Source organism: Rousettus aegyptiacus, unplaced genomic scaffold (genome assembly GCF_014176215.1).
Source record: "Rousettus aegyptiacus isolate mRouAeg1 unplaced genomic scaffold, mRouAeg1.p scaffold_m13_p_4, whole genome shotgun sequence".
Classification (NCBI taxonomy): domain Eukaryota; kingdom Metazoa; phylum Chordata; class Mammalia; order Chiroptera; family Pteropodidae; genus Rousettus; species Rousettus aegyptiacus.
In genome coordinates, this window is record NW_023416307.1 from 6,399,718 (window position 1) to 6,422,497 (window position 22,780).

At 47.0% G+C, this 22,780-nt stretch overlaps 1 protein-coding gene across 1 annotated transcript; it reads right to left on the reverse strand.

Moving 5' to 3' along the window:
• Window positions 1–19,589: 19,589 nt before the first annotated feature.
• On the reverse strand, window positions 19,590–21,743 carry OLIG1 (oligodendrocyte transcription factor 1). The gene has a single exon (XM_016162336.2). The coding sequence runs from the start codon at window positions 21,714–21,716 to the stop codon at window positions 20,919–20,921; it is 798 nt and encodes a 265-aa protein (XP_016017822.2). The 5' UTR covers window positions 21,717–21,743; the 3' UTR covers window positions 19,590–20,918.
• Window positions 21,744–22,780: the final 1,037 nt, after the last annotated feature.

Below are 22,780 nucleotides of genomic sequence, written 5' to 3' on the forward strand. Positions count from 1 at the left end.
CTGGAGTTCTCAGTCGCTATGTAAATTAGGATAGTTCTACAAGAATCCTTATCATGAAAATGCACAGCATTTTATTAAAAATTCAAATGATCTCATATGCCATTAGTACTGGAATTGTCTTAAGCCTTGTGACACATGTAGCGTTCTTTCTGCTCTTCGAAACAAAGGCTGAGGAAACGTTCCTGCAAGAAAAAGATCGTTTTGAATTTGTTCCAAAATGAGTGAGGGGAGAAAGGGCTTGGAGAAGACTTGCACACCTGGTTGTGTGGTGGCTCCACCCACAGAGATGAGGAAAGATAGAAAGGACCCAGGTTTGTGGGAGGAAAGATCTGGAGCTTTATTTTGGACATTTTGAGTATAAGGTGTCTTTAAAACACCCAATGGAAGATGTGGAATAGGCCGCCGGACACGTGATCTCTGGAACTGGAGATGGGCACCTGGAATGATGTGTGACGTGTGTCCTACAGATGGCATTTGGAGCCACGAGGAGGAGGATCGCCTAGAAAGAGAATTGGAATGAAAGAGAAGAGCGCCTCGCCTCAGACCTTGGGGAACTCCTAAATTAAATGCCAAACGCGTTAGGACTGTTTTCTTCCTTTTAAAAAAAAGTTTTATCTTGTCTCGCTGTAGTAATAATCCATGATCATTATAGACATTCCAGACGATGAAGGAAATGCAAAGAAAGAAATTGTATTCACCAAGAATTCTGCCACCAGGAGCGATGATAATGATGAGGATGGTGACAATTAGCAATTATTGAAAGCTGCTTGTGTGTCTGGCACTGTTCTAAGCTCTCTACCTATATTAACACATTTTATCCTCAGAATGACCCGCTCTTTACAGACGAGGAAACCTAAGCACTGAGAGTTAAAACCACCCGCCCGAGGCCTCGAACGTGCTGTTTGATTTTCAGACCCATGTTGTAAAGTACTGCACATCACGCTTCAAAATAGCAGAGAGCCACCCTGTGTCTCAGCCTTCAGCAGTTCCCAGATTATGTGCCCTCGGAGAACTGGTGTTCGGGCTACACTCAAGTGTCCTAATGAAAAGTGAATAACAGTGGTTCTTGCCTCCAACTCACTGAGACAACTGGGTGAGTGAACGGTGCTTTTAATCTTGTTTTACATTTCCAACCTTGTTTTTTTCTTAAATCTTTGCAATTACGGTCACATTTATATACTCAAATGTGGCATTAAATGGTATCAAATTGGACACCAATTCAATGTTTAGTAGCTCCTGGTTTGATAAAGCTGCGTTTCATGGGGTTCCACAGAGAACACCCTGCCTTCCCAGGAAGCGTCCGTCTCCCCAGCCTGCCCCCCCGCAGCATGAGGGTCATGGATGAGGCCCCATATCAAAATCTGGAGTGTCCCAGGCACTTGTCCTCCTGCTTCCTCTCTCCTTTCAGGCCACCCTGCCACCTGCCTGGCCTGGGGAATGAATGAGAACTGTCAGCCTCCAAGCAGAATTATGGAGGCCCGAGGAGCCTCCCATCCGTTGGGCCTTCTCGCTCCCAATTACCTCCTGCTGGTACTTGAGATTCTTTGTCCCTCCGCCCACAAGGCAGGGCCCAGGCTGAGGCTGCGATCCTGCTTCTGTTCTGTTGTTCTCGCTGGGTGCCGCCTTCTGGGCCCCTCCCTGGCCCAGATGACAGTACTCAGTGACCTTTCACCCCAGCACTTCAGGCCTTTGTGCCCAGCAATTGCTCTTCCTGTGAGAGGACACGGATGATGGCATTACGACTGTCAGCCTGCCCTGGGTGCAGCAGGAGTGACGAGCAGCAGGAGGGACAGAGCTGTCAGAGGAAGCCAGGGGCCTGGCTCCCTCCTTCCCAGCCTCATGGCGACTGTCGTCCTGTGCATGTGGGTGTGCCTGTGGGGAGTGTGTGTGTGTGTGTGTGTGTGTGCGCGCGCAGTGCATGCGCCTAACACGTGCATGTGCACGTGCGCACACACGACATCCTCCTTCATCACCAAGTGGTAGCTGTGTGTTGGGTATTACCTGCCTATGGCCAGAGGAAGGTCATGTCTCCCTCGCTGACTGTCCCCGACTACGTAGCAGACTTGGGTCTGCTCCTAGTTATGACCTGACTGTGTGAATCCAAGAAGTTGTCCCATCTCTTTATACAGTCTCAGCTGCGTTTGTTTGTTGTTTTGTTTTGTTTTTGCTTTCATCTCTGGGCAGGTCTGTTGTTCATCTCCACCTTCTACATTTTCCTCATTCTTCTAGGCCAAGGGGCCTTTTGCAATTAACTGGAACCAAACTGTTTGGTTTTAAGGGTCAGGGTGAAATGGTGCAAGGCTAGACGACGATTGTTGGGGAGTATTTTTCTCAGTCTCACTGAGGTCGGGGAGCTACCAGGCGCTCAGACACTTCCTTTTTGTCCAGCTTTGGAGCACTCATTCACATTGACAGGCCTATCACTTCAAAGGGAAGCCTGCACGATTCCAAACGTGCTCTATCCTAAGACAGAGGACTTGAGCCATAACTCCACCTCCTCCTCACAGGCTCATCCTCCCAGCCTCTTCTCTGAATCTCGATATATTGAAATCAGATTCTAGCACATTTACAGATGATGGATCTATGCTTTTCCAGGAGGGTTGATCAAACTCAGAAAAATCTCTGCCGACACGAAGGGGCAATGAAAAAAGAAAGATAAATTCTCCAAATTCGAGAGTAAGACTTTGAAGAATGGCAAGTGGGAGGACCCGGCAGTCCAGGCACCTGGCTTAGTGGTGATGGGGGAATGGGGGGCACCATGGATTTGTGGGAGCCTTGGCTTCATTTTGGCCTGAGAAAAATCTCTTCTCTGCCCTTAAAAATCACTTCCAAAATATTCACCAAATCCTCTCAAAAACATTATCTTTTTCAAAAATAAAATAGATTTCTTTCTCAAATTGTAAAAGCAATTCTTGTTAATTATAGAAAAAAATAATAATAAGCCACCAAGAAAAAAAAAAAAAACAACCAAAACCCCACCACCCAGAGATAAACACTGTTAATATTTGGCCAACATTTTCTCATCCATTCCTCTACACACACCTACACACACAGGCATACACACAATTAGATATACTTAAGATTATCTTAGACATGAATTATACAAAGTGCTCGACAATAAATTATGGCATCTTCCTCTAATTATCTATCTATCTATCTATCTATCTATCTATCTATCTATCTATCATCTATTATCGTCTACCTACCTACCTACCTATTTATTTAATCAACTAAAGCTCCAGATTATTATTTCACATCAGTTCAGATTATTTCATATTTAGATCCTTAAATTCGCCATGTAGTACTTTAAGTTTATAGCAAATTTATGAAATTCACTTCTTAAGGATGAGCATTTTGTTTGATTCCTATTTGGTTTTAATATTAAAAGCAACTTTAAGCCCTTATGCTATGCCTATTTACAATAAATTATTTGAAGAAGGATTGATGGCTCGAAGGGTAAGATCATTAATCATTTATAGAGTATACAGCATATATAAGATATAATGTATACCTTAAATAATGTATAATATATTATAATTATTATAGTATATGAAAGAATAAATTATAATTATTAATTTATATAGATATAATTATATATGTAATTATTTTATATCTATATGTAAAATAATAATCATACATATATACATACATACATACATACATATATACATACACAAATTTGCTAGGGCCTTTTATGAACCCCAAAAGTTTAGATGTACTCAATGTACTCAGTCCTTGGGCGGTAAACGGAGGCAATCATGTCTTTTAGATATCATACTGAATTTCTTTTTCCACTCATGGGTATTTGAAATTCCCCAGGGACCAACTAACAATAAGTGCTTCAAACCCTCTAAAGCCTGCAATAGGCTTATATCCCCACTCCTCTTGTGAGAACTCCCTTTAAGGTGGGGAGTGGAGAAGGAAGTAAGCCTTCAGCAACAAAGAAGGAAAGGAGGGACTAGCCGGTGTTGAAAAATATTTGGCTCGATCTCCTTGCTGGTGACGTAGAGGTAGGCCTGAGGAGGGAGAAAGCTGCACTTCGCTGAGCTAAGTTTCCACCTCAGCCGGTGAATTTCTAAATTGAAGACAGATGAAAGAAAGACACTGGAACATTCTATCAGAGATTTTTTGTTTTGCTTTGTTTTTACTTCTTCGTCTTTTTGTTGTTGTTGTTTTCGGTGCCAATCTGATTATAACAACTCTGTTCTTGTTGACCTTTTGCATTTTTTCCCATAATTTGAAATAATTAAAAATTATAGCTTCCATGAATAAATATAACGCTCAGCTCCTTTTTATTAACTAAATGCAATCGGGGAATAAATACAGTGAGTGTTCACAAAAAAAAAGTGAAGAATAGAAAATTGTTTAAGTGGCCAAAGAAACTTTATCCTATTGTGCTGCGGGCCAAGCTATGCCAGCTATATGTAAATGTAATCAGTGGCCTGTGTTCATGTGGCCACTTTGAAGTTGCCATCTGAATTTAATTCTGCCTTTGTGATTAAATCAGGCCATTACGTTTAATCTCACTTAATAGTAAGAAACGTCCTTTGTTGTTTTCTATAGGGAACATATTCTGCCCCTAACATATACAGCTTGGTATTCACACTTTACTATTAATCCCCGATGGCTGATAATTGCTTCATCTCCAAGCCCTCTGTCCAATTCACAAGGCGCTGATTGCAACTATTCTTCCCTATACATTAATGCACTGTTTGGGTCTTGCTTCTTTGGCTCAGTGAACCCCATCAAGCTGTCCACATTTTCTGGGCATGTGGGCGTATTGTGAGCTGTTAATAAATTCTGTGTTGACCGCCCCCAAACACCAGAACCTATTAGCCCCTGCAACTTAGCTGATTGACAAGTGGGACTACTTTTTCACTCAAAATCCTGCAATAAAAAAAAAAAAAAAAAACAGGCTGAATTTTTTTTTTTTTCTAGGCAAAGTCTGAGGTCTTCTTACTGCTGGCTTGCTATTTACATTTTCGTGACCACCACAGGGTCAATGGCATTATTGCCACGAAGTTGTTTCATTGATCTTCCATTTGTCTGTCTTATCATTGCTCTGTGGAAAAAAAAAAAAAAAAAAAGATTAGACCCAAAGAAATACCATTTGTTGCTTCAAAGCTTTGGAATTATTTTCACCTTCTTGGATTTCCCCCTCCACCCCCCCAAAAATATGTTGTTTTCAATGACGTCTTAGGCCTCTTTCCACTTCTTGTCTGTTCTGTGAATTGCGCAGGCATAGCTCTCCGAGCCAGGGCAATACACCGGTTGAATGGAACAGCCTTCCGTCTTCCCTCTTTGCACCTTAAGGTGACGGATATGGCTAATTTTAATACTAAGCTTTACGAAGGAAAGAGGCTTTCCTTTCTGTCACCTGTTCATTAGATGGGCAATGGTCGTGAAACCTTTTGTTGTGCCAATTTCAGAATACCATCACCGTCAAGTCGATGTTGTGGTTCCAAAAGTATCGTGAGCTGCTTGTGTCCGGTTCACGCTAACCACACGCAGCAGCACGTTAGTGTGTCCGGTTCACGCTAACCACACGCAGCAGCACGTACCTAACCTTCTCGCTCCGCCAGCGGCTTTGCCCAGCGGTGTGCAGTTGCAGCCTCTCTGCTGCTCTTGGGGCTCTTGGGAAATCCGCAGGGCTAGTTTTATTTTTTTTTCTGATTACGAAAGCAAGCTCATAAAAGTAACCTTATGTCTTATGAACCATGCTGTACATAATTAATAATAAGTAATAACTGTATAAAAGTAACCTTACAGTCATCAAAGAAAAATCTCAAAAATTCAGAAAACTAAACAAAAAGTTAAAACTCGTCCAATTCCCACAGATATAGCTGCTGTGATCAAATTGGTGGATTTTCTAGGTAGACTTTTCCTCTGTAACTAATGGGTAAATAGGCTCATTTATCTATAAAAACACATACATATAATTTTTTTGACGTTTCTAAAGGACTTTATTATGTTACATGTTAAGTAACCGAAGAGCTGAGATATGTGCGCCTGAGAGTTAATGAGTTCCCTTATTTGTTAAATAAACTTTTTATTTGGAATAATTTTAGAATTATAGGGAAGCTGCAGAGATGGTAGGGAGCTCTGTATGTCCCTCGCCCCATCTGCCCCATTAAGATCGTATGTGACCTTGTGTGTGCATGTGATTGTATGTGCATTTGTCACAACCAAGAAATACACATAATTTAAAAAAAAAATACAATTAGGAGTGCACAGTTTCTTAACCTGGTTCATTTACCAGATAAATATTTTCCTATGTCATTCTTGTAAAAAAAAAAAAAAACCATTTTAATGTCATCATTTTTTTAAAAGAAGAAACTAAGGTAGCAAGTATGACTATCAAATGAGTTCGGTTCTAGGCCAAATTTTGGGGGCATATAATCGGAAAGCTGCAATCACAGGGGCTGTCCTCAGGTGAGGAGCCCTACCCAGGAGCTCCCCTGCCCTCTCGGCCTTGAATCTGCCCTGGTGCCCACAGCGGTGCCCACTGGACGTGACGGGGAGCATCAGCCATGGACCCTGGGCCCAGCCTCTGCAAAGGCCATTCTTGTGTGAGCAAAAGGAGTCCGGGCATTCTTGTTTCTAGCCTTTGTTTTGAAAATGCCAATAGAAATACAGTCTCACTCGAAAAGCTTTGAAAATATATATGGAAAGCAAGCAAAAAGTGCTAACACGACCTCCCAGAGACAGCCGCTGTAAACAGTAGATATGCATGTGGAATCACATTGTTTTACAATCTACTTTTCACTTACATCACGACTATTGTTCACTAATAGTTAATATCTTTATTAAAAAATTCCCCTAGTGACTGTGTAGAATTCTACCCTATAACTTTACTGTAATTATTTAACCCCATCTCATATTTTGGGGCATTTAGGGTGTTTCCAGCTTTTTCCTATTATAAAGGGTACCGTGATCTTTGTTCTATTATATAGTCTGCCCTATTTATATTTTTCATATGATATTATTTTTCTTAGTATATTATTATAATATTATCACAATGGGTGTAACTAAGTAACTTTATTATCATCTCAGGAAAAATCCTGAAAGGTAGAATGAATGGGTAAGGTCAATGTTGTTCAATTTGTGCCTTTCCTGAGCGGCGCTTTTCAAGAGCTACAGAAACCAAAACAAAGCAAAACCACATCGGATTTCTCTGTAGTGGATGAAGGAGCCATTGCGGAAGTGTGATTCTCAGAAGAAAAGACCAAACCCTCGCCGTGGCTTTGGTGCTTCACCGATTAGAGGTTAGTCAGCCGTGCACCTACCCGAGGGCTCCCACACCAGGAAATAGACAGGTAGGTGTGTGGTGTGCTGAACACGAACGAACGTTGGTAGCTGAGGAACCTCCCAAGACTTGGCTGAAGGTGATCAAAATAACAAGGAGGAAAACAAACGTAATTGCAAATTGTCATTTGGCGGGTCAGTGTGGTGAGGTATCAAACATGCAAAAGCCGCCAGCAAGATAAAGCAGTTATAAGGAACATCGAACTGTTCCTTTCCTGCAGATGCTACTATTGTGAGCCTGATTGCTGTCTGTGTAATTTACTGTAATTGAGTTTATCCGAATGATTTGAAAGTGATGCTGGTACCGTTATCTTATTGAGTGGGAGTTGCTGTTTTTAGTTTTAATTTACTTCTCACTAAGTAACATATGGGATTAACGATATAATTAAAAAAAGAAAAAAGATTCCTAAAGCATTTACCAAATATGAAAGAAGATTTTTGAAAAGTTGTACAGGAAAATAAAAGCTAAAAATATCTCGGCCTCCAATAAACTCGTTCTAGCTCCGTGTCAATTAAAAATAAAATTCACTAGTTCTGTAAAAGTCACGACTCGTAGCAATAACCTCCTGTACTTGGAGTTGATTTTAAATTGATAATGCTGAAAACACCATGATTGTTATAAATAGGGATTACCTCTAATCTCTGGGAGGAAGAAGCCAAACAGTGAATGCCTTAGAGGAGTAAATAAAAACAGGTGCCAGGAAAATAGAAAAGATGAGTGATAAGCTCGTAAAATGTGAAGACCAGAACTTCCTTGGGTACCCCTGTGGCCCTGTGGAACTGGCCCTCGCATTTCTGCATTTCGTAGCCCTGGGTATTCCTAAGCAACGTACATCGTGTCTTCATTTCAGAGCATAAAATCGGTAGCCAGAGGGCCTATTGTTATTGTGCGCAACATTTAAAGTCCATGATAGAAATTCCTTACGAAGCTTGGACATCGTTTACTTTCTGGAATGATTTTGTTTTCCGGTCATACATGGGATTGGAGAGTTAGATTAGGATTGCATCTTGGTCCTTGACTCTGAGAGCCTCCCATCCTCTCTACCTTTCTGCCCCCATCTGTTTCCCTTCCCTCTCTTTCTTCCTCCCACCCACATTCATCCAGTGTTGCCCTATTTCCAGGCACAGTGGAGGAGAGAAGGTAGAGTCAGAGCTGATCCCTTTGCTGGAGGAATTGCAAAGTAGAGGGAGTGTGCTTCTGCCTGAGTGATGAAGAGAGGTGTAAGGAAGGAAGCAGCATTTGAGCCAAGTCTCGAAGGGTTTGTAGGATTGTAGCAGATGGATGGGGACAGGGACATTGAGGTTGACAGGATGGTGGGGGGAACTGTGGGAGGTGGAAGAACCCAAGACGTGGGCGGTGGTGAAGGAGGGACAAGGAGTCACAGGTGGGGCTGGCAAGGATGCTCCTGAAGGGGACGGTAGGATCAGAAACTAGTGGGCCAAGGAGTTGGGAATTACTGTGTTTTCAGTACTTTATCTTTCAGAGATTTTGCTCGTCAGCCTGATAAATGTTAATGACAAACTCTCAACAAAATGCAATGCAAGTATTGGATAATATGTTTGCTTCTTTGAGGGGTTCCCAAGCTTTTGATGGAAGACAAAGACACTACCAATGAGGTGTATGTATTTGTCACATATATCACCCAATAGGCTAAAAAACACCTTGATGAAACACCTTCCTTCTACCGAGCTGGAAGATTATTTTGAAATGATAAATTTTTGTTATCATATGAGTCTATTTACATCATCGTAATGATACTGCGTGATCTGATCTGCTTTTATGATATTAATAGTATCTGTTTCCCTAAAGAAACTGTCTCTGAGCCCATAGGAGTCTCAGATGAGCTGTGTGAGTGGAACCCCAAGCGAGAGCTTGAGAGGGAATCAAAAGGGCCCTGGCAGGCCTGGGGGAGCTGCACCAGCCCCTGCCACACGTGGCCGGAGCCAGGTCATCTGTCTTCAGAATAATCGTTTGGGTGTGTTTATGCAGATACTGGACAGGCTAACAGGCCACATGTGAGTGCTGTGGTGACCTTAGGAAACAAAGTCAGAAGCTGATTGGGTATGAGGTATCTGTCATACAAATACCACACCCACAAACCAACCCTCGTACCCCCAGACTAAAGTAATTTATTTTCAGGCCTTGTCTTTGTAGTCCCTGTAAGTCTCCTGGTGAGATAGGAAAGCAGCGTTGGGCTTTTGAAAAATAAAAATTGGAAAATTGGTACTAACTTTTCCTTCTTTTAGGTTATAAACTCTATGATGAGACATTGTGGGAGTGTTTCAGCTATTCTCAGCAGAACCTCTTATAGATATTCCCAGGGTAACACAGGCTCCCAAATTAGAAAAGGACTTTGATTTTCACTTGTGGTGGAGTTGAGATCATTGCGTGGAGCCTGGGGGAGCCCTGAGTTTTGCTTTGTAAAAAACAAATACCCATAATTTTTACATTCACTCTTTCTACAAACCACCTCTGCGAGGACGTGGGAAGTCTGCGTATTTCACACAACTTGGAAAAGAAGACCTCGGTGAGAAAGATCCAGGACTAACTTTATGAATTTGATTCTGGGCTGAAGACCGTTAAATCACATACAGGCATACCACAGCAAGTTTAAATGTTGGAGACAGAGTTCGAGTTTACCGTTCAGCAAAACCAACGTTACCTCAGGAAATGAGCGAGAAAATCAGAGTGAAGATAGAGCCTTACCATCTTTTCCTTATCACTTTGGTTTATGTAACTAGTACCACCTATTTATTTATGTGTCAATGGGGGGGGGGGGTTAGTTCGTGACCTGCGTGAAGACAGAGGCGCAGGTTAAAGGGACTGGAGTCTCAGTGCCGGTTAGCCTGGTCGTTTACCGGTGGCGATGGAGCCCAAAGGCATTGAAAAGCCAGACGAGGGCGCGTCGGGTTAGCCTAAAAGGAAGCAGTGGGGACTGTAGCATGATGGGATCGTTCTTACTCAGCTCTAACTCGCTGGGCCGTGAGGAACGTTGGCGAATGTGGCCATAATTTCCAGTTTTTCTAGAGAGACTCAAAATCTGAATTTTTTTTAATGTAAAAATTTCCGATTTTCAAATATTGGAAACTACTAATTTTTAAACAAACAAACAAATAACTCATGTCTGCAGCTGCCTTCACCCCGCAGGTCACCTCTGATTTAGAGGCTAGTAAAGACTCACAGGCAGAAAAGTCATTGAAATCGAACCTCTTAATTCAAGTCACACTATCCCTTCACCGGGTCACTCTCAATCAGATGTGCCCATCTCTGGAGTTTCAAAAACCATAAACATGTCCCACTTCTGATACCAAAGCAAACAAACAAAAAACAAAAACCCATAAACATACCAAGCCTCTGCCCTAGCCTAAACTTCTTTGCAAAACAATCTAAATAATGAACCATTTTTGTAAGAAAGTGAAAAATCTTTTCTGCGTAGGCACTGAAATGAAAATTTGGAAAACGTGCAATCTGAATCTCCGGGCGCATGGAACGATAAAAAGATCTTTAAGGAAAGAGTTTTGTTTTTTATTTAATATACAATAGTAATGTTCGAAACTGTACAATGAGCTTGAATTACTTATATAACCATAAAAAGGTTTAAAATAATAGACACACTTATTTTGAAAAAGAAACCAGAGCTTGTATTATTTGTATAATCATAAAAAAGGATATAAAATAATAAATAGACACACGCATATTTTTTAAAAAACAACCCAGTGCTGTCCAGGCCAGGAGTACACATGTTCTCAGGGTCTGTGGGTGTCAGCGGAGGTTGGCCCTGTGTCTCTGGAGGGACATTCCGGCCCACACGCAATCAAAGCCTCATCGTCCGAAAACCGTCCATGCAGTGATTCCACCTCTAGAAATTTATCCTGGGACAAACTGAGGGAGGGGATGTAGGTATACGTGCGAGGAAGTTCATTACTGTGTGATTTACAGTAGCAACATGCTGAGGAGGAGAATGAAATATTTACTTATAGGGAGTTGTTTCACTAAATCATGAGGCGGCACACAGTGAAATTCAGGTCAGAAAGGTGATATAGAAATGCTTTCATTGGCATGGAAAGGTGCTCGCAATCTATTGCTAAAGGAATAAAGCAGGTAACGAGACAGCCTGTAGAGATTAATTCTGATCTATAGCATATGTTCGACTGTAGACTGTACGTGTATAACATATTTGCCAGGAAGAAATTCTGTAACAGTACATATCAGGATGTTGTTAACAATGGTTATGTACTGTTACAGAATTTCTGTTTCTGTATTCTTCTTGAAATGGCCTTGTTTATTTATAACGAGTATACATAACCCTTCTTTAAAAAAAAAAAATAAAGATCTCTCTTTGAAAAAATTGCTATAGAAGCCAGTTCCGAAGTCCCCTTCTCTGTTTCTCTCAGCTACGTTTCCAAGGTGGAAGTAGTAAAATCATCGCCCTGGTGCCCCTGACCTGTTCGGCTGTTTATAAGCTGGTGTGAAGCTCAGGCATAGGATCCACCACCCGAGAACCCGGTTTTAAAGGCTTTTAGCACTGTTTTAGTTGCTGTGGGTCAAGGGAGGTCATTCGATCTAGAATGGCCTAGTGTAATTAACAAATTCTCATAAGGGGGGTCTTTTCAAATTCTCTGTGTGTGTATTTTTTAATTTAAAATGAACTTAAACACTTAAGAGTTTTTTTTCCTTGGGGGGAATTGGGGTCATTCAGTTGAAGAGGCTACGGCGGGCTATCAATCATTCCTGCACGTACTTGAACCAGACATTCCTCTTAAAAGCCATGGCAAGCGTTTTTCAAATAGATGAATTGATATTTAAAGATCTGACACTTGTAATATTTACTGCATCCCAAAGACTTCCAGAGGACGACAACAGTGATACAGATCAGCAGTCCGGATCCTTGTCTTGAGACATCACCTCCCCAGGGCTGAGATTTTGATGCAAAGGGCAGCAGAGTGTGAAGGCAACAAAGCCCCTTTATTTCACTTAATTAAGCCCTGTGGTGACATGGGACCTTGTTCCAAAGTTCCTTATGTTTAATTTTTTGATACAGCCACCCTGGGCGCCTGCATGGAGTCACCAGGCTTCCAGGGCCAGGCAATACCCGGCAAGGGTAGGTGGAGGGAGCCCCGGCTGACAGAGGAAGGTACCCTCTCCCCACACTAGACTTCGAGGCTGAAAGTTCCACTCAGCTGGCCGGGCTGACCCAGGGCGCAAGTCACTCTGGCCCCACCCCCCGGGTCCCCTCTGCTGCCTCCCTTTGTCCACCCCAAGCCCTTAGCACAAGCCTGGCACCGAGCAACATGCCTGATAAAATGCTCGTTAACGGCACTGGTCACAGTCGTCGCCACTACTGCCACCGTTTCTGCTTTTAGAGGTTACACTGCCCAGGAATGGGGGCACAGGGAGCTCACCACAGCACTTAACGCCCTTCTCTCTGTGCCCCCAACCTGGCCAAGGACGTGTGGGGACAGTGGGAAGGACCCTTACGAACCGGGACGGCGGGGAGGGTGTTTGCCCTCATGGTTGTGTGGGAATCGAGGAGGGAAAAAAAATCAGCGGCGCTGGTCCTGCCTGTATTTATACTTCCGATATTGTGTTCATTCTGGATTTTTGCACCGATTTCGAAAAAACATGGATTTAAGACATTGTTCGAAATTTTTTGGCACCCCCTTTAAATTTTGTCTCCGAAGAAAGTGCCTCATTGACCTCACCCTAGCCCTGGCCCTATTTGCTTCTTGATGCAAAGGCCCAAGTAGCAAAAAGCAGACCTAATCTATTTTATTTTACTTCGGAAGCTAAGTTTAATTATCAGAATTTTTTTTTTTTTTTCTGATTGGGGCCTGTCGACCAGTTTAAGATGGCCCCTTAATTAATGAGCTTGAAGGAAAGCATCATCACTCTCCAAAATTTGCACACTAATAAGCCCTTCCTGCCCTCCCCTTCCTCCCCCACCCCTCTCTCTTTCTGTTTCATTTGAACAAATATTCCTGAACCCAGGCTGAAATTTGCTTTAGGCACCATCCCCCAAGTTTAAGCAACCACAGACACTATTTTAAGGAATAATCGCTGTGCCGGCACCTGACAAGCGTTTGTGGGTCAGAGGAATGACCGTGGGCCCCGCACCCAGCTCACCCACAGGGAGAAGCCCCAGCGCTTCTCCTGGGCCTGACCGTGCAGGGGATGATGGCTCAGCCGGGGATTTCATTCACCCAGCCTGGCGTTTATGCCACTCGCCACACACCAGGTCACACGACAGGAGCTGTCCCGAGCGGACACCCCTTTGGGAGAGAATGACATCCAGTCGGCGTGTGGCCTCTGTGGCCAAAACAGCTGAAATGTTACAGCTTCTGAAGAACTCGTTGTCTCTACTAGTCAATGGGCCAGGAGGAGGAGAATCCTGGGTCTCTCTCCCTTCTACCTCGGAGAAGCATTTTGGCTTCCACGTGGGCTTGGCACTGTGGCAGAGAGATGTGGCTGGGCCCTGGGTGCCAACTTGGATGGATGGAGCTAGCATAGGGCTTCTCCCGTGGAGACGCCCTGCAAAAGACACCTTTGGGTGCAAGGGAGTGCCATAAGGAGCTCAGGGTTTCAGAAGGCAGCGCTGCTCATTCCGAATGGATTTCTCCTCGGCACCGTCCAGTGCTGTCATAGGCCCTGATCGCGAGTTACAAGAAGACGGGGACGAGTAGGCGCACACCCTTGCTTTCCTAACGCCCATCCACAGCGAACAGAGTCAGGTAACAATGGGAAAAAACGATCTGAAGGGCGACAAGAGAAACAACCACAATTACAATAAGCACCATGCTATCAGTTACGAGCATTGCCTCATTTAACGCTCAGTGAGGCGGTTTCGAAGATTATTAGCTCTCAGAGATGAAGAGACCAAGGCACCAAGAGTTCGAGTAGCGGGTCCAAAGTCCTGTGCCCAGCGAGTGGGATCACGGATCGTGAGGCACAGACCACAGACCATGCACAGCTGAGACTTCACAGAAGAGGGGAGAGCTGGAACGGAGGATGGGCCGGGAGACTGGTATTCGACTGCACTTGAACCCTCCCTGCACAGGGTCCCCGGAGTGGAGGGCAAGCTTTGGGTCCCCTGCCCCTCCCACGCTCCCCAGGGCGGTTTAGTCTCAGGGCTGACAACGCTCCATCTACGCACCACTGCGGGCCTGTGAGGAGTAACACACAGCAGGCGTATTCTGGCGCTGTCCCAGGCTCTGGAGCCCCGAATGCCAAGGTCGTGAGTGGATTCGGAAGTTGTCTGTTAAATGAGATGCTGTGATGTCCCCCCACCCCCCGCCCCGGTGATGGATGCAGGGAGAGAGCTGCTGGTTTTACCCCCGACCATGACCGTCTCTGAGAAAGCCAAAGGCCACGAAGAACCAGGACTGCGGAGGCAGCGGCGTGGCGGGCGCCACCAGAAGCGAGCAAAGCCAACAAAACCGTCACAGTAGCAACACCGCAAACACTCCCTTGGGCTGCTAAGCTGGGCTGCTAGAACGCTCAGCTCAGATTTGAAGACGTGACCTGGAAGCGGCCTCATGAGCATGACCTTAAAAGCGTTTGTTCGTTTCTTTGTTCGTTTTGCTTTTTGCCTGATCACGAGCAATGACGGCAGGACCAGGGACACCTCGTGTTGGCTGCGTGATGTCTGCCTTCTACCCCAACCACGACCCCAATACCCACCGTCCTTCCTCACATCCGCCACCACCAGGTCTGGACACGCTGGAAATGATGTGCGTCTGGGTCGTGCTGAAACCTCGATATCACGTCGATGAGATATGTTCTGTTAGTACCAACCACAGCCAGACCTGGGGCCCAAAGAAGAGGGGGCCGGAGGAGGAGGGACAGTTAGGGAGGACAAGACTTGGGGTCTCCCCCTGCCCCAGACAAAGCCTCGTTTCTTTCAGTGTCTGGCTCTTAGGACTTCCCTTAACCGGCCTCAGCTCCCTTAGTTCTACCTCTTCAGGCTTCTGTTTTCTCGTCTGTGAAATGGGGTCATAACAGTGCCTGCCAAATGAAGGCCCGCCTATAAAATGCTTAAAACACTGCTTGTCGCCCGATGAGCACAGGGTTAGCTCTTGTCAATACCATCATCAGTATTTCTAGTAATATGTCTCCTACGGCCTGTTCTACTTTTCCACTGCCCGTCCCCAGGTGAGCAGGCCTCTCTCTCTCCCTCCCCCAAGATGAGTGTTCTCATCTGATCTCGTTACTTTGCGGCCTCCAGGTCGTACGGCTTCGGCATTCTCTGAGGAGTTACCCACGTTACTTAGAAGCTTCTGGCTCACAATAGCCCTTTTGCTCTAAGTGCTGGGACCTAGGCCAGCATTGTCCCCGGGCCCCATGGCCTACCTCTGGCTGGTGCTCCATGTGCAGGACCCCCATCAGGGATGTCTGTCCTCTATCCAGGGGTTTGGCGGCAGCCAGCACTTAACTCCTGCTGAGCAGCCTCTCGAGAAGCACTCACGTCCATGAAAAACACTCTGCAAGAAGATGCCCACACTGTCGAGAAAATCAGGGTCCCTCAGCGTTAAAACACTGGGTGCCTACGTGGAAGCACCCAAAGGCAGAGGCAGCCACAAGGAGACACCCTGAAGATGCTGCTTTCTCCGCCACCCCGCTCGCTGCCTTTGTCTGTCAGCGGTCTACTCCCCCGCCTTCTGAAAGTCGTCTTCTGAAACCCTAATGACAAACATGTAACCATCAGAGGAGGTCTCGAAGGGTTTGCCGCAGCTCTGTAGCTCCCTGTCACCAATCTGGGCCTCCCCTGGGGCTAAGGGGCGAGGCTGCTAGAGAAGGTTCGAGTGACTGAACTGCAGCCAGGTCACCTTGCAGGAGAGCACCCCTGTGTCTGCTTCCTCCTGATTCACTCGCAGGTGCAGATGAGTGCTGAGCTGAGAGGCTGGAAAAGGCCAGGGACTGGAGATTTTCCAGGGGGCAGGAAAAACGTGTTCATCTCCTGCAGGGTTCCTGTTTCCAGTAGATCCCAGTCCCACCAGGACAAACCAAGGAAGTGGGTTTTGCCTCCCCTGAGCAGATACTGGTCCCTGGTATTGCTGTCTCTGACTACCCGTTTGGCCTTGAGCCTGTCTCTTGAGTTTCCTGGGCCTCAGATGGCTTATTCAGTAGGAAGGAGGGTGAACAGACAACCAGGAAGGTCTCCTGCTCCACTGGCATCTTGTGGGACTCAGAGCTACGATCTGGCACCTATGGCCTTCGTCCCAGGCAGTGGCCCATCTGCCTGCTGTGTCCTCTGTGGTCACTGGGGAAGAAGGCTGAGCAGGAAGGAGAATGCGTTCCCTTTGCTTTCAACCCAGTATTTCCCCCACGAGTACCCAGCAGCCTGTGGCGTTTAAGGAGTTGGCTTGTTGACCTGCTCATCCTGAGCTCAGAGCCTGAGCTGCCTCCTGTCAAAGTAGCTGGAGGCAAACGGGGGAAGTTTTCTGATGGAGCAACTAATCCCATATGAGCAGAGAGAATTTGTCTTAATTTCCGATTAGGCATTACAGCTTTTAGGCTGGCCCTCGTTAAAAAGGAAGGAATGGGAACTGCTTAAAAAACTCATTTGTAACACGTCCATACATAACGAGGCTAGTTTGTATGTAGGTCCTAAGGATTATCTCACCACTCTGTTTTCACGTCTTACATCTGGTGGGATGAACTGGAACTTGCTTGAAAACGATATTTCCCTACAACTAAAATCTACTCGATCAAAGCAAAGTTGAGTTTTAGAAAAATGCGATATTTTTGAATCGTTGCTTCATGAGCCTACTCCGGTGAAGGCAGTAATCTTTCTGAAAATGTACTGAGTGTGCAGAGGAGGGATGGGGCGGCGAGCTGGCAAGATGATGCCTCTGGAGGAAACACACTTTCCCGGTGGATGTGCTGTACACCATGCTGAGAACAAGCATGGATCTAACGGCTCTTCCTAAACAGCACCTTGCTTTTGGCAAGTTCATGACGTATCTCTGCATGGCCAGAAGAAAAGCCCTTCTTGCAGCTGGCTTCCTGCACAGCCTCAGAGGTCTAGCTAGCAGGCTGAGGCTTTGCGTGTTGACTGCCACCTGGGACCCAGCCTCACCTGCATACCTGGGACGTCAGCGAGGACTGGATGGGTGACAGGGACGCGCTGTTGTCAATCCGAACAGTGGAGCCTCCTCCTTGCTGGAGACACTTACCTTCTAAGTTGTCTGTTTCACAAGGTTGTATTTTCACACCTGGTGTCATCGGTTTCCCTTAGAGGAGAACACCTGTAAATAGACCATCACTACGGGCTGGGGAAATCCCACAGTGCATTTAATCTGCTCTGTTTACTGATTGCTCACCTGGCCTCCCACACATAGAACAACATAATTTCTCAGGGCCTGTATATTTTCCCCTTAAGTTCTGCTCACTCTAATCACTGGGATCATCCCTGGCTGGGCTCAGGGACCTTTTTCTTTTTGGCAGTGGGCCACATGGTCCTTCTCATCTTGCTTCTGAGGTGTGATGTACCTTTCTGAAAGAGCTTGCCTTACCCTCTCTGCTTTCTGAACCCTCAGAGACCAGCTTAACCTTGTTCCTTCTACACAAGGCCTATCTGCAGATTTCAAAAAGTAACCCCTTGCTCTACCCTTAAATGTACCTGCAGAATACACCGCCCCACTATAGACATATGCCGAGAGACCTAAATTGCATTTTTAACACTGCGTATGCATCATCTAGTATCTATCTATCTATCTATCTATCTATCTATCTATCTATCATCTATATATGTATCTATCTAACCTATAGATATAGAGATAAATAGATATCTTTTATCTGTTTTATCCTACAGGACTCCTGAATGCCCACTGATGATATTTTTCAAGACGTAAATTCCTCACAAGGAGCAGCTCTGTTAATCCTGCTTGGTATAATGGCCAATAAGATGCTACACGCAGGCAGGTACCGTAAATATTTTGATGACACCTAAAATGCCCCTGCATATCCTTATTAAAGTCATTCATAATCATTAGTAAAAAGTCACATATGACGTTCCTTTCCTACAAGGCCCGGGTACCTGCTCCAATTTATCAGTAGAGAGAGGAGGTGGACCACCCACCCCTTTTCTGCCCTGGAGCTTTCTGCTCCTGTTAGAGAAGAGATGGTTTTTAGAATGATGGTGGTATCAAGGTGATGGCGTTGAGATTATGGGAGGGATTGTTTTTTATCTAATCTCCTAGAAGTATTTTTTTTTCCTCCAGGGAGAACCAAATTTGGTTTCGATTAGTTATTGATTCTCACTTTTCTTTCTGTCCCTTGTTGAGATGCCAGGTAAGCAAGGGCAGGCATCGAATAAACAGAAGGCTAAAATTCAAATTTACTTATTATAGAAAGAAGCCTGCGACCCATCTGATGGCAGAGTCTAGGAAGAATGGAAAATTCTTCCTGAAACTGGTTGGCGTGTAAGGCTATTTTCTCTCATGTCCTCTCCTGCCATCCCCCTGAGAAAATAAACACTTCGCCAGGATGGTACGGACATAGACACCTAGCCAGTTCCATCCTTCTAGTACCCACCCCCCCACCCCAGCTTCCACGTTCCCAAAGCGAATGCTCTTTTTCCCTAAATGTATACATGCTTCTTATTAACCAATGTGGATAAAATTAAGTCATTTCACCTGGGTTTTTTTTTTTTTTTCATTTTCTACAGGTTAAAGGGAACACTACTTCTCCACTACTATCTGGCTATCTTTAAACATTGGTTGGGTTTCATTAATAACTATGAAATATTTGCCTATTGTGTGCGAGCAAGTCAATATTTCAAATTCTTCATAAAATCACCAATCAGAAGAGCTTTCTCCACCTCTTAGAATATGTCCAAGGTCATTATATCCTAGGAGACAAGTCCACCCTGATTTAAATGACATGGGGCACAGCTCATTGCTGTGTAATAATGATTTTGCTTCTGTCCAGTAAAAGAGAAAAGATGAATTTCTGAGAGAATGAAATCAAACAATTTTATCATAAATGCATTTCTTAACCCATTTTTCAGAGGAGGAAGTTGTAGTCAAAAAAGATGCATCTTCCAAGCTTGGCTAAGAACTTACTTCTAGAATTGCCTCCTCTTCTCACCCCACCCCCCTCACGTGCAGATCTTACACATCTGATACCTGAACTTGACCTACAATTGACTGTTCATCAGGAAGTCAGGTTTACAATTTTTGAACCCCAGCCATTCAACTATTAACTTTCGTCCTGAGGTTCTGAATCCACCAGAGCACCAAGACACTTTTATTAACAAAGAAATCAGACGAAAAATGCAAGGTCTTTTAAATGTTTTATTTCGTTGATTCTTCACAGAGCAAAGGAAACAAAGTTAGAGGTAAAATAAAATGCCAGTTAAAGTCGGCTACTACCAACAACTCAAAACCTTAAACTGAAAATTCAAAGCAAGCTGCTGAGAGATCACAAATGATCGTGGGCGAAGGAATTTATTAACGTCTGTAACACATCAGAACCCGTCCCCTAGGCCGTTCTTCAGGTGCAAAGCGGCAAGACCTGCCCGGTGGGAGCGTTGGTCAAACGCTGGGCACGCGAAGCGACAAGCGCAGAAAAACGCCACCCTGCCAGTGGCCACCGCAGCGGGGACCCGCCTAGCCGCCGGCGGATGGGGCTCAGGTTCCCCCTCCATGTTTTTTTAAAGAGACGTTAATTAGCAATAGCACTTTCTGATCTGACCGCGACTGCGAAATGCCGGGTTAACTATTTCAATAAACCGGGAAGGCGTCTGTATAAAAGGCAGTTGGTTTTTGTGTCGAAGCGAGCTCAAACGTTGGTTTACGCTACCTTTGGGGGAAAGGGGACAGGACAAAACGGTGAATCTTGAGATCTAAACTGTCCTTTTAGGAAGACCCCAGGATTTCAGAACGAATAAATCTCTGCACCAAAACGCCCGGTTAAGCGAGTCTCAAAAACTGCGCTCCAGCAGCCGGGGGCGCCGAAGCGAACCGGCCTTCCAACCCGGCGCACCGACCGACCCTGGGGTTGCCATCGCCCCCTCCCGCGGGGCCGCGATGCCACCGAGGGTCGGTCCGTCTGCTACGCCCTGACACCCTGCACTAACTGGTCTTCCTGGCTTCCTGAGGTCTGGCAGCCTCGGTTGGCAGGTCTTGACTGGCGGAAATAAGGGAGCCGGTGACCTCGGATCCTCGAGAAGGAAAGGAGCCCCTCCCCTGCAGCCCTTTGGTCCCCTGGCTCGGCAGGTATGAGGGGTGGCACTCGGAGCTGACCTCCTGCTGCACCCAGGGCGAGCACGGCGCCCTAAAATCCACGCCGCCCCCGCGAAGCGCACATCAGAGCGGGAGAGACGGGCGCTGGGCGAGCGGGGGCGAGGGAGCGCGCTCGCTGCCCAAGGCCGCTGGAATCCACCCAGGACCCCAACGGCGCCAACGCCCCGTCGGACATCCACTCGGGTCACTTTAATTCCCCTGGAGAGGGGGCAGGTAAGGGGGCGCCCGACAGTCCCTTCGTCTGGGCAAGAAGGTTCGGAACGTGCTCCTTGTTGGGCCCCGCTCTCCCGGAACGCAGGGCGCGGGGGCGCGCAAAAGCTGGGCGGCGAGAGGCCGGGCGGAGGTCGCGCCCCGGACAGGCCCGGCCCTCACTTGGAGAACTGCGCTTGCACGGCGGTCAGGCCCAGGCCGGCGGGGACCAGGTGCGGGAACTTGCAGACAGCGCAGGTGCAGAGGCCGGGGCCGCCCGCGCCGCCTCCCGCGCCGCCGCCGGGGAGAGCGAACTGGCCGCACGGCGGCTCCTCGAGAGCCAGCGACAGGTACTTGGCGGGGCGCAGCGTGTCGGGCGGCCCCACGGCGCCGGGCGCCAGCAGCACGGAGCCAGGCGCGGCGGCCAGCAGGGGCAGCCCCGCCAGCAGCAGGCGCGGGGTGGCGGGCCCGGCGCCGTCGCCGAGCGCGCGGCGCAGCTCCTGCAGCGAGCTGCCCAGCAGCAGGATGTAGTTGCGGGCGAGCAGCAGCGTGGCGATCTTGGAGAGCTTGCGGCCCGGCGCGCCCTGGCAGTGCGCCGCGGAGTAGGGCAGGATGACCTCGCGCAGGGCGTCCATGGCCAGGTTCAGGTCCTGCATGCGCTTCCGCTCGCGGCTGTTGATCTTGCGCCGCAGCTGCTGTTGCTGCTCCTCTTTGGCGTCCGCTCGGGAGCCGCCGCCCGCGTGCGCACCGGGTCCCGCTCCGGTGCCTGGCGGCTCCGCGGGCGCCTCGGGCTTCTCGCGCGCCGCCTTGGGGAGGAGGGGGGCCGTCGTGGAGGAGGAGGAGGAGGAGGAGGGATGCTGTCGGTAGCCCACCAGCTCGTACAGGGAGGCCCCGAGCTGCACGTCTCCCGGCCGCTGTGGCCGCAGCATCGTCGTGGGGGCCGCGTTCACGCGCGCCTGGGAAACCGCATAGTGCATCTGGGGGGCGGTGGGGGCGGTGGAGGGCGCCCTTTAGGAACGCCCCGGGGTGGGCCTTGGGCCGGCCGCCCCTCCCCGCGGACCTGCGCGTGGGGAGCTGCTGACACGGCCGCGGCCCGCGCCGGACCCCTTTAAACCCGGCTTGGGAACCTGAGGGGCCCTGGGCTGCCCGGCGCAGCCAATCGGGACGCGAGGTCAGGCGCAGGCGCAGCCTCATTGGCCACCCCGCCTCGGGCGGGTGCGGAGGTGCTGCTGGCACCGCTCAAGGAGGTTATTGTGAGCGCGGCTGTCACAGGACAGGCTCCTGGGAGCGAGCGAGGAGAAGGCGTCTTTTCCGGCGAAGTGGTGGTTCGTGGAATTCTGGTGGCATTGGTGAGGCTCAAACGCATGTACCTACCGTCTCCTTGCTACCTCTACTTTAAAAAAATATTTATTTTAAATTGTGGTCAAACACACATAACCTAACATACACTATCTTAACCATTTTTAGGAGCACAGCTCAGTAGTTCAGGTACAGTCCCCATTATTGTGCGCCCAATCTGAAGAACCCTTTTCACCTTGCGAACCTGAAACTCTGCTCATTAAACAGCGGTTGTCCATCTCCCCAGCTCCTGGGAGCCACCATTCTGTGGCCTATGAATCCGACTGCTCTAGGGGCCTCATATAATGTGTTTGTCTTTGGTGACCAGCTTATTTCATTTAGCATAATGTCTGCAATGTTCATCCAACTCTTGGCACGTTTCGGGATTTCCTTTTTAAAGGCCGAATACTATTCTGTTGTACTATTCCGCTGCATATGCCAAATTTTGTTTGTCTGTGGATGAACATTTGGGTTGCTTCCACCGTTCGGCCGTTGTGAATAATGTTGCTCTGGACATGGGTACAACATATATTTTAAAAATAATTTCTTTTTAATTCTTGCCAGGTTTTGAGAACTAAATTCCTGGGCTCAATGACCGGTAGGTAGCATTAGCTTGGTTACTTCTCGACACTGGCTCTCACGCCTCCCTCTGATTAAAAGACCATTAGGGACTAAGGAACGTTGTGGGTTGGGTTTCTTTCTT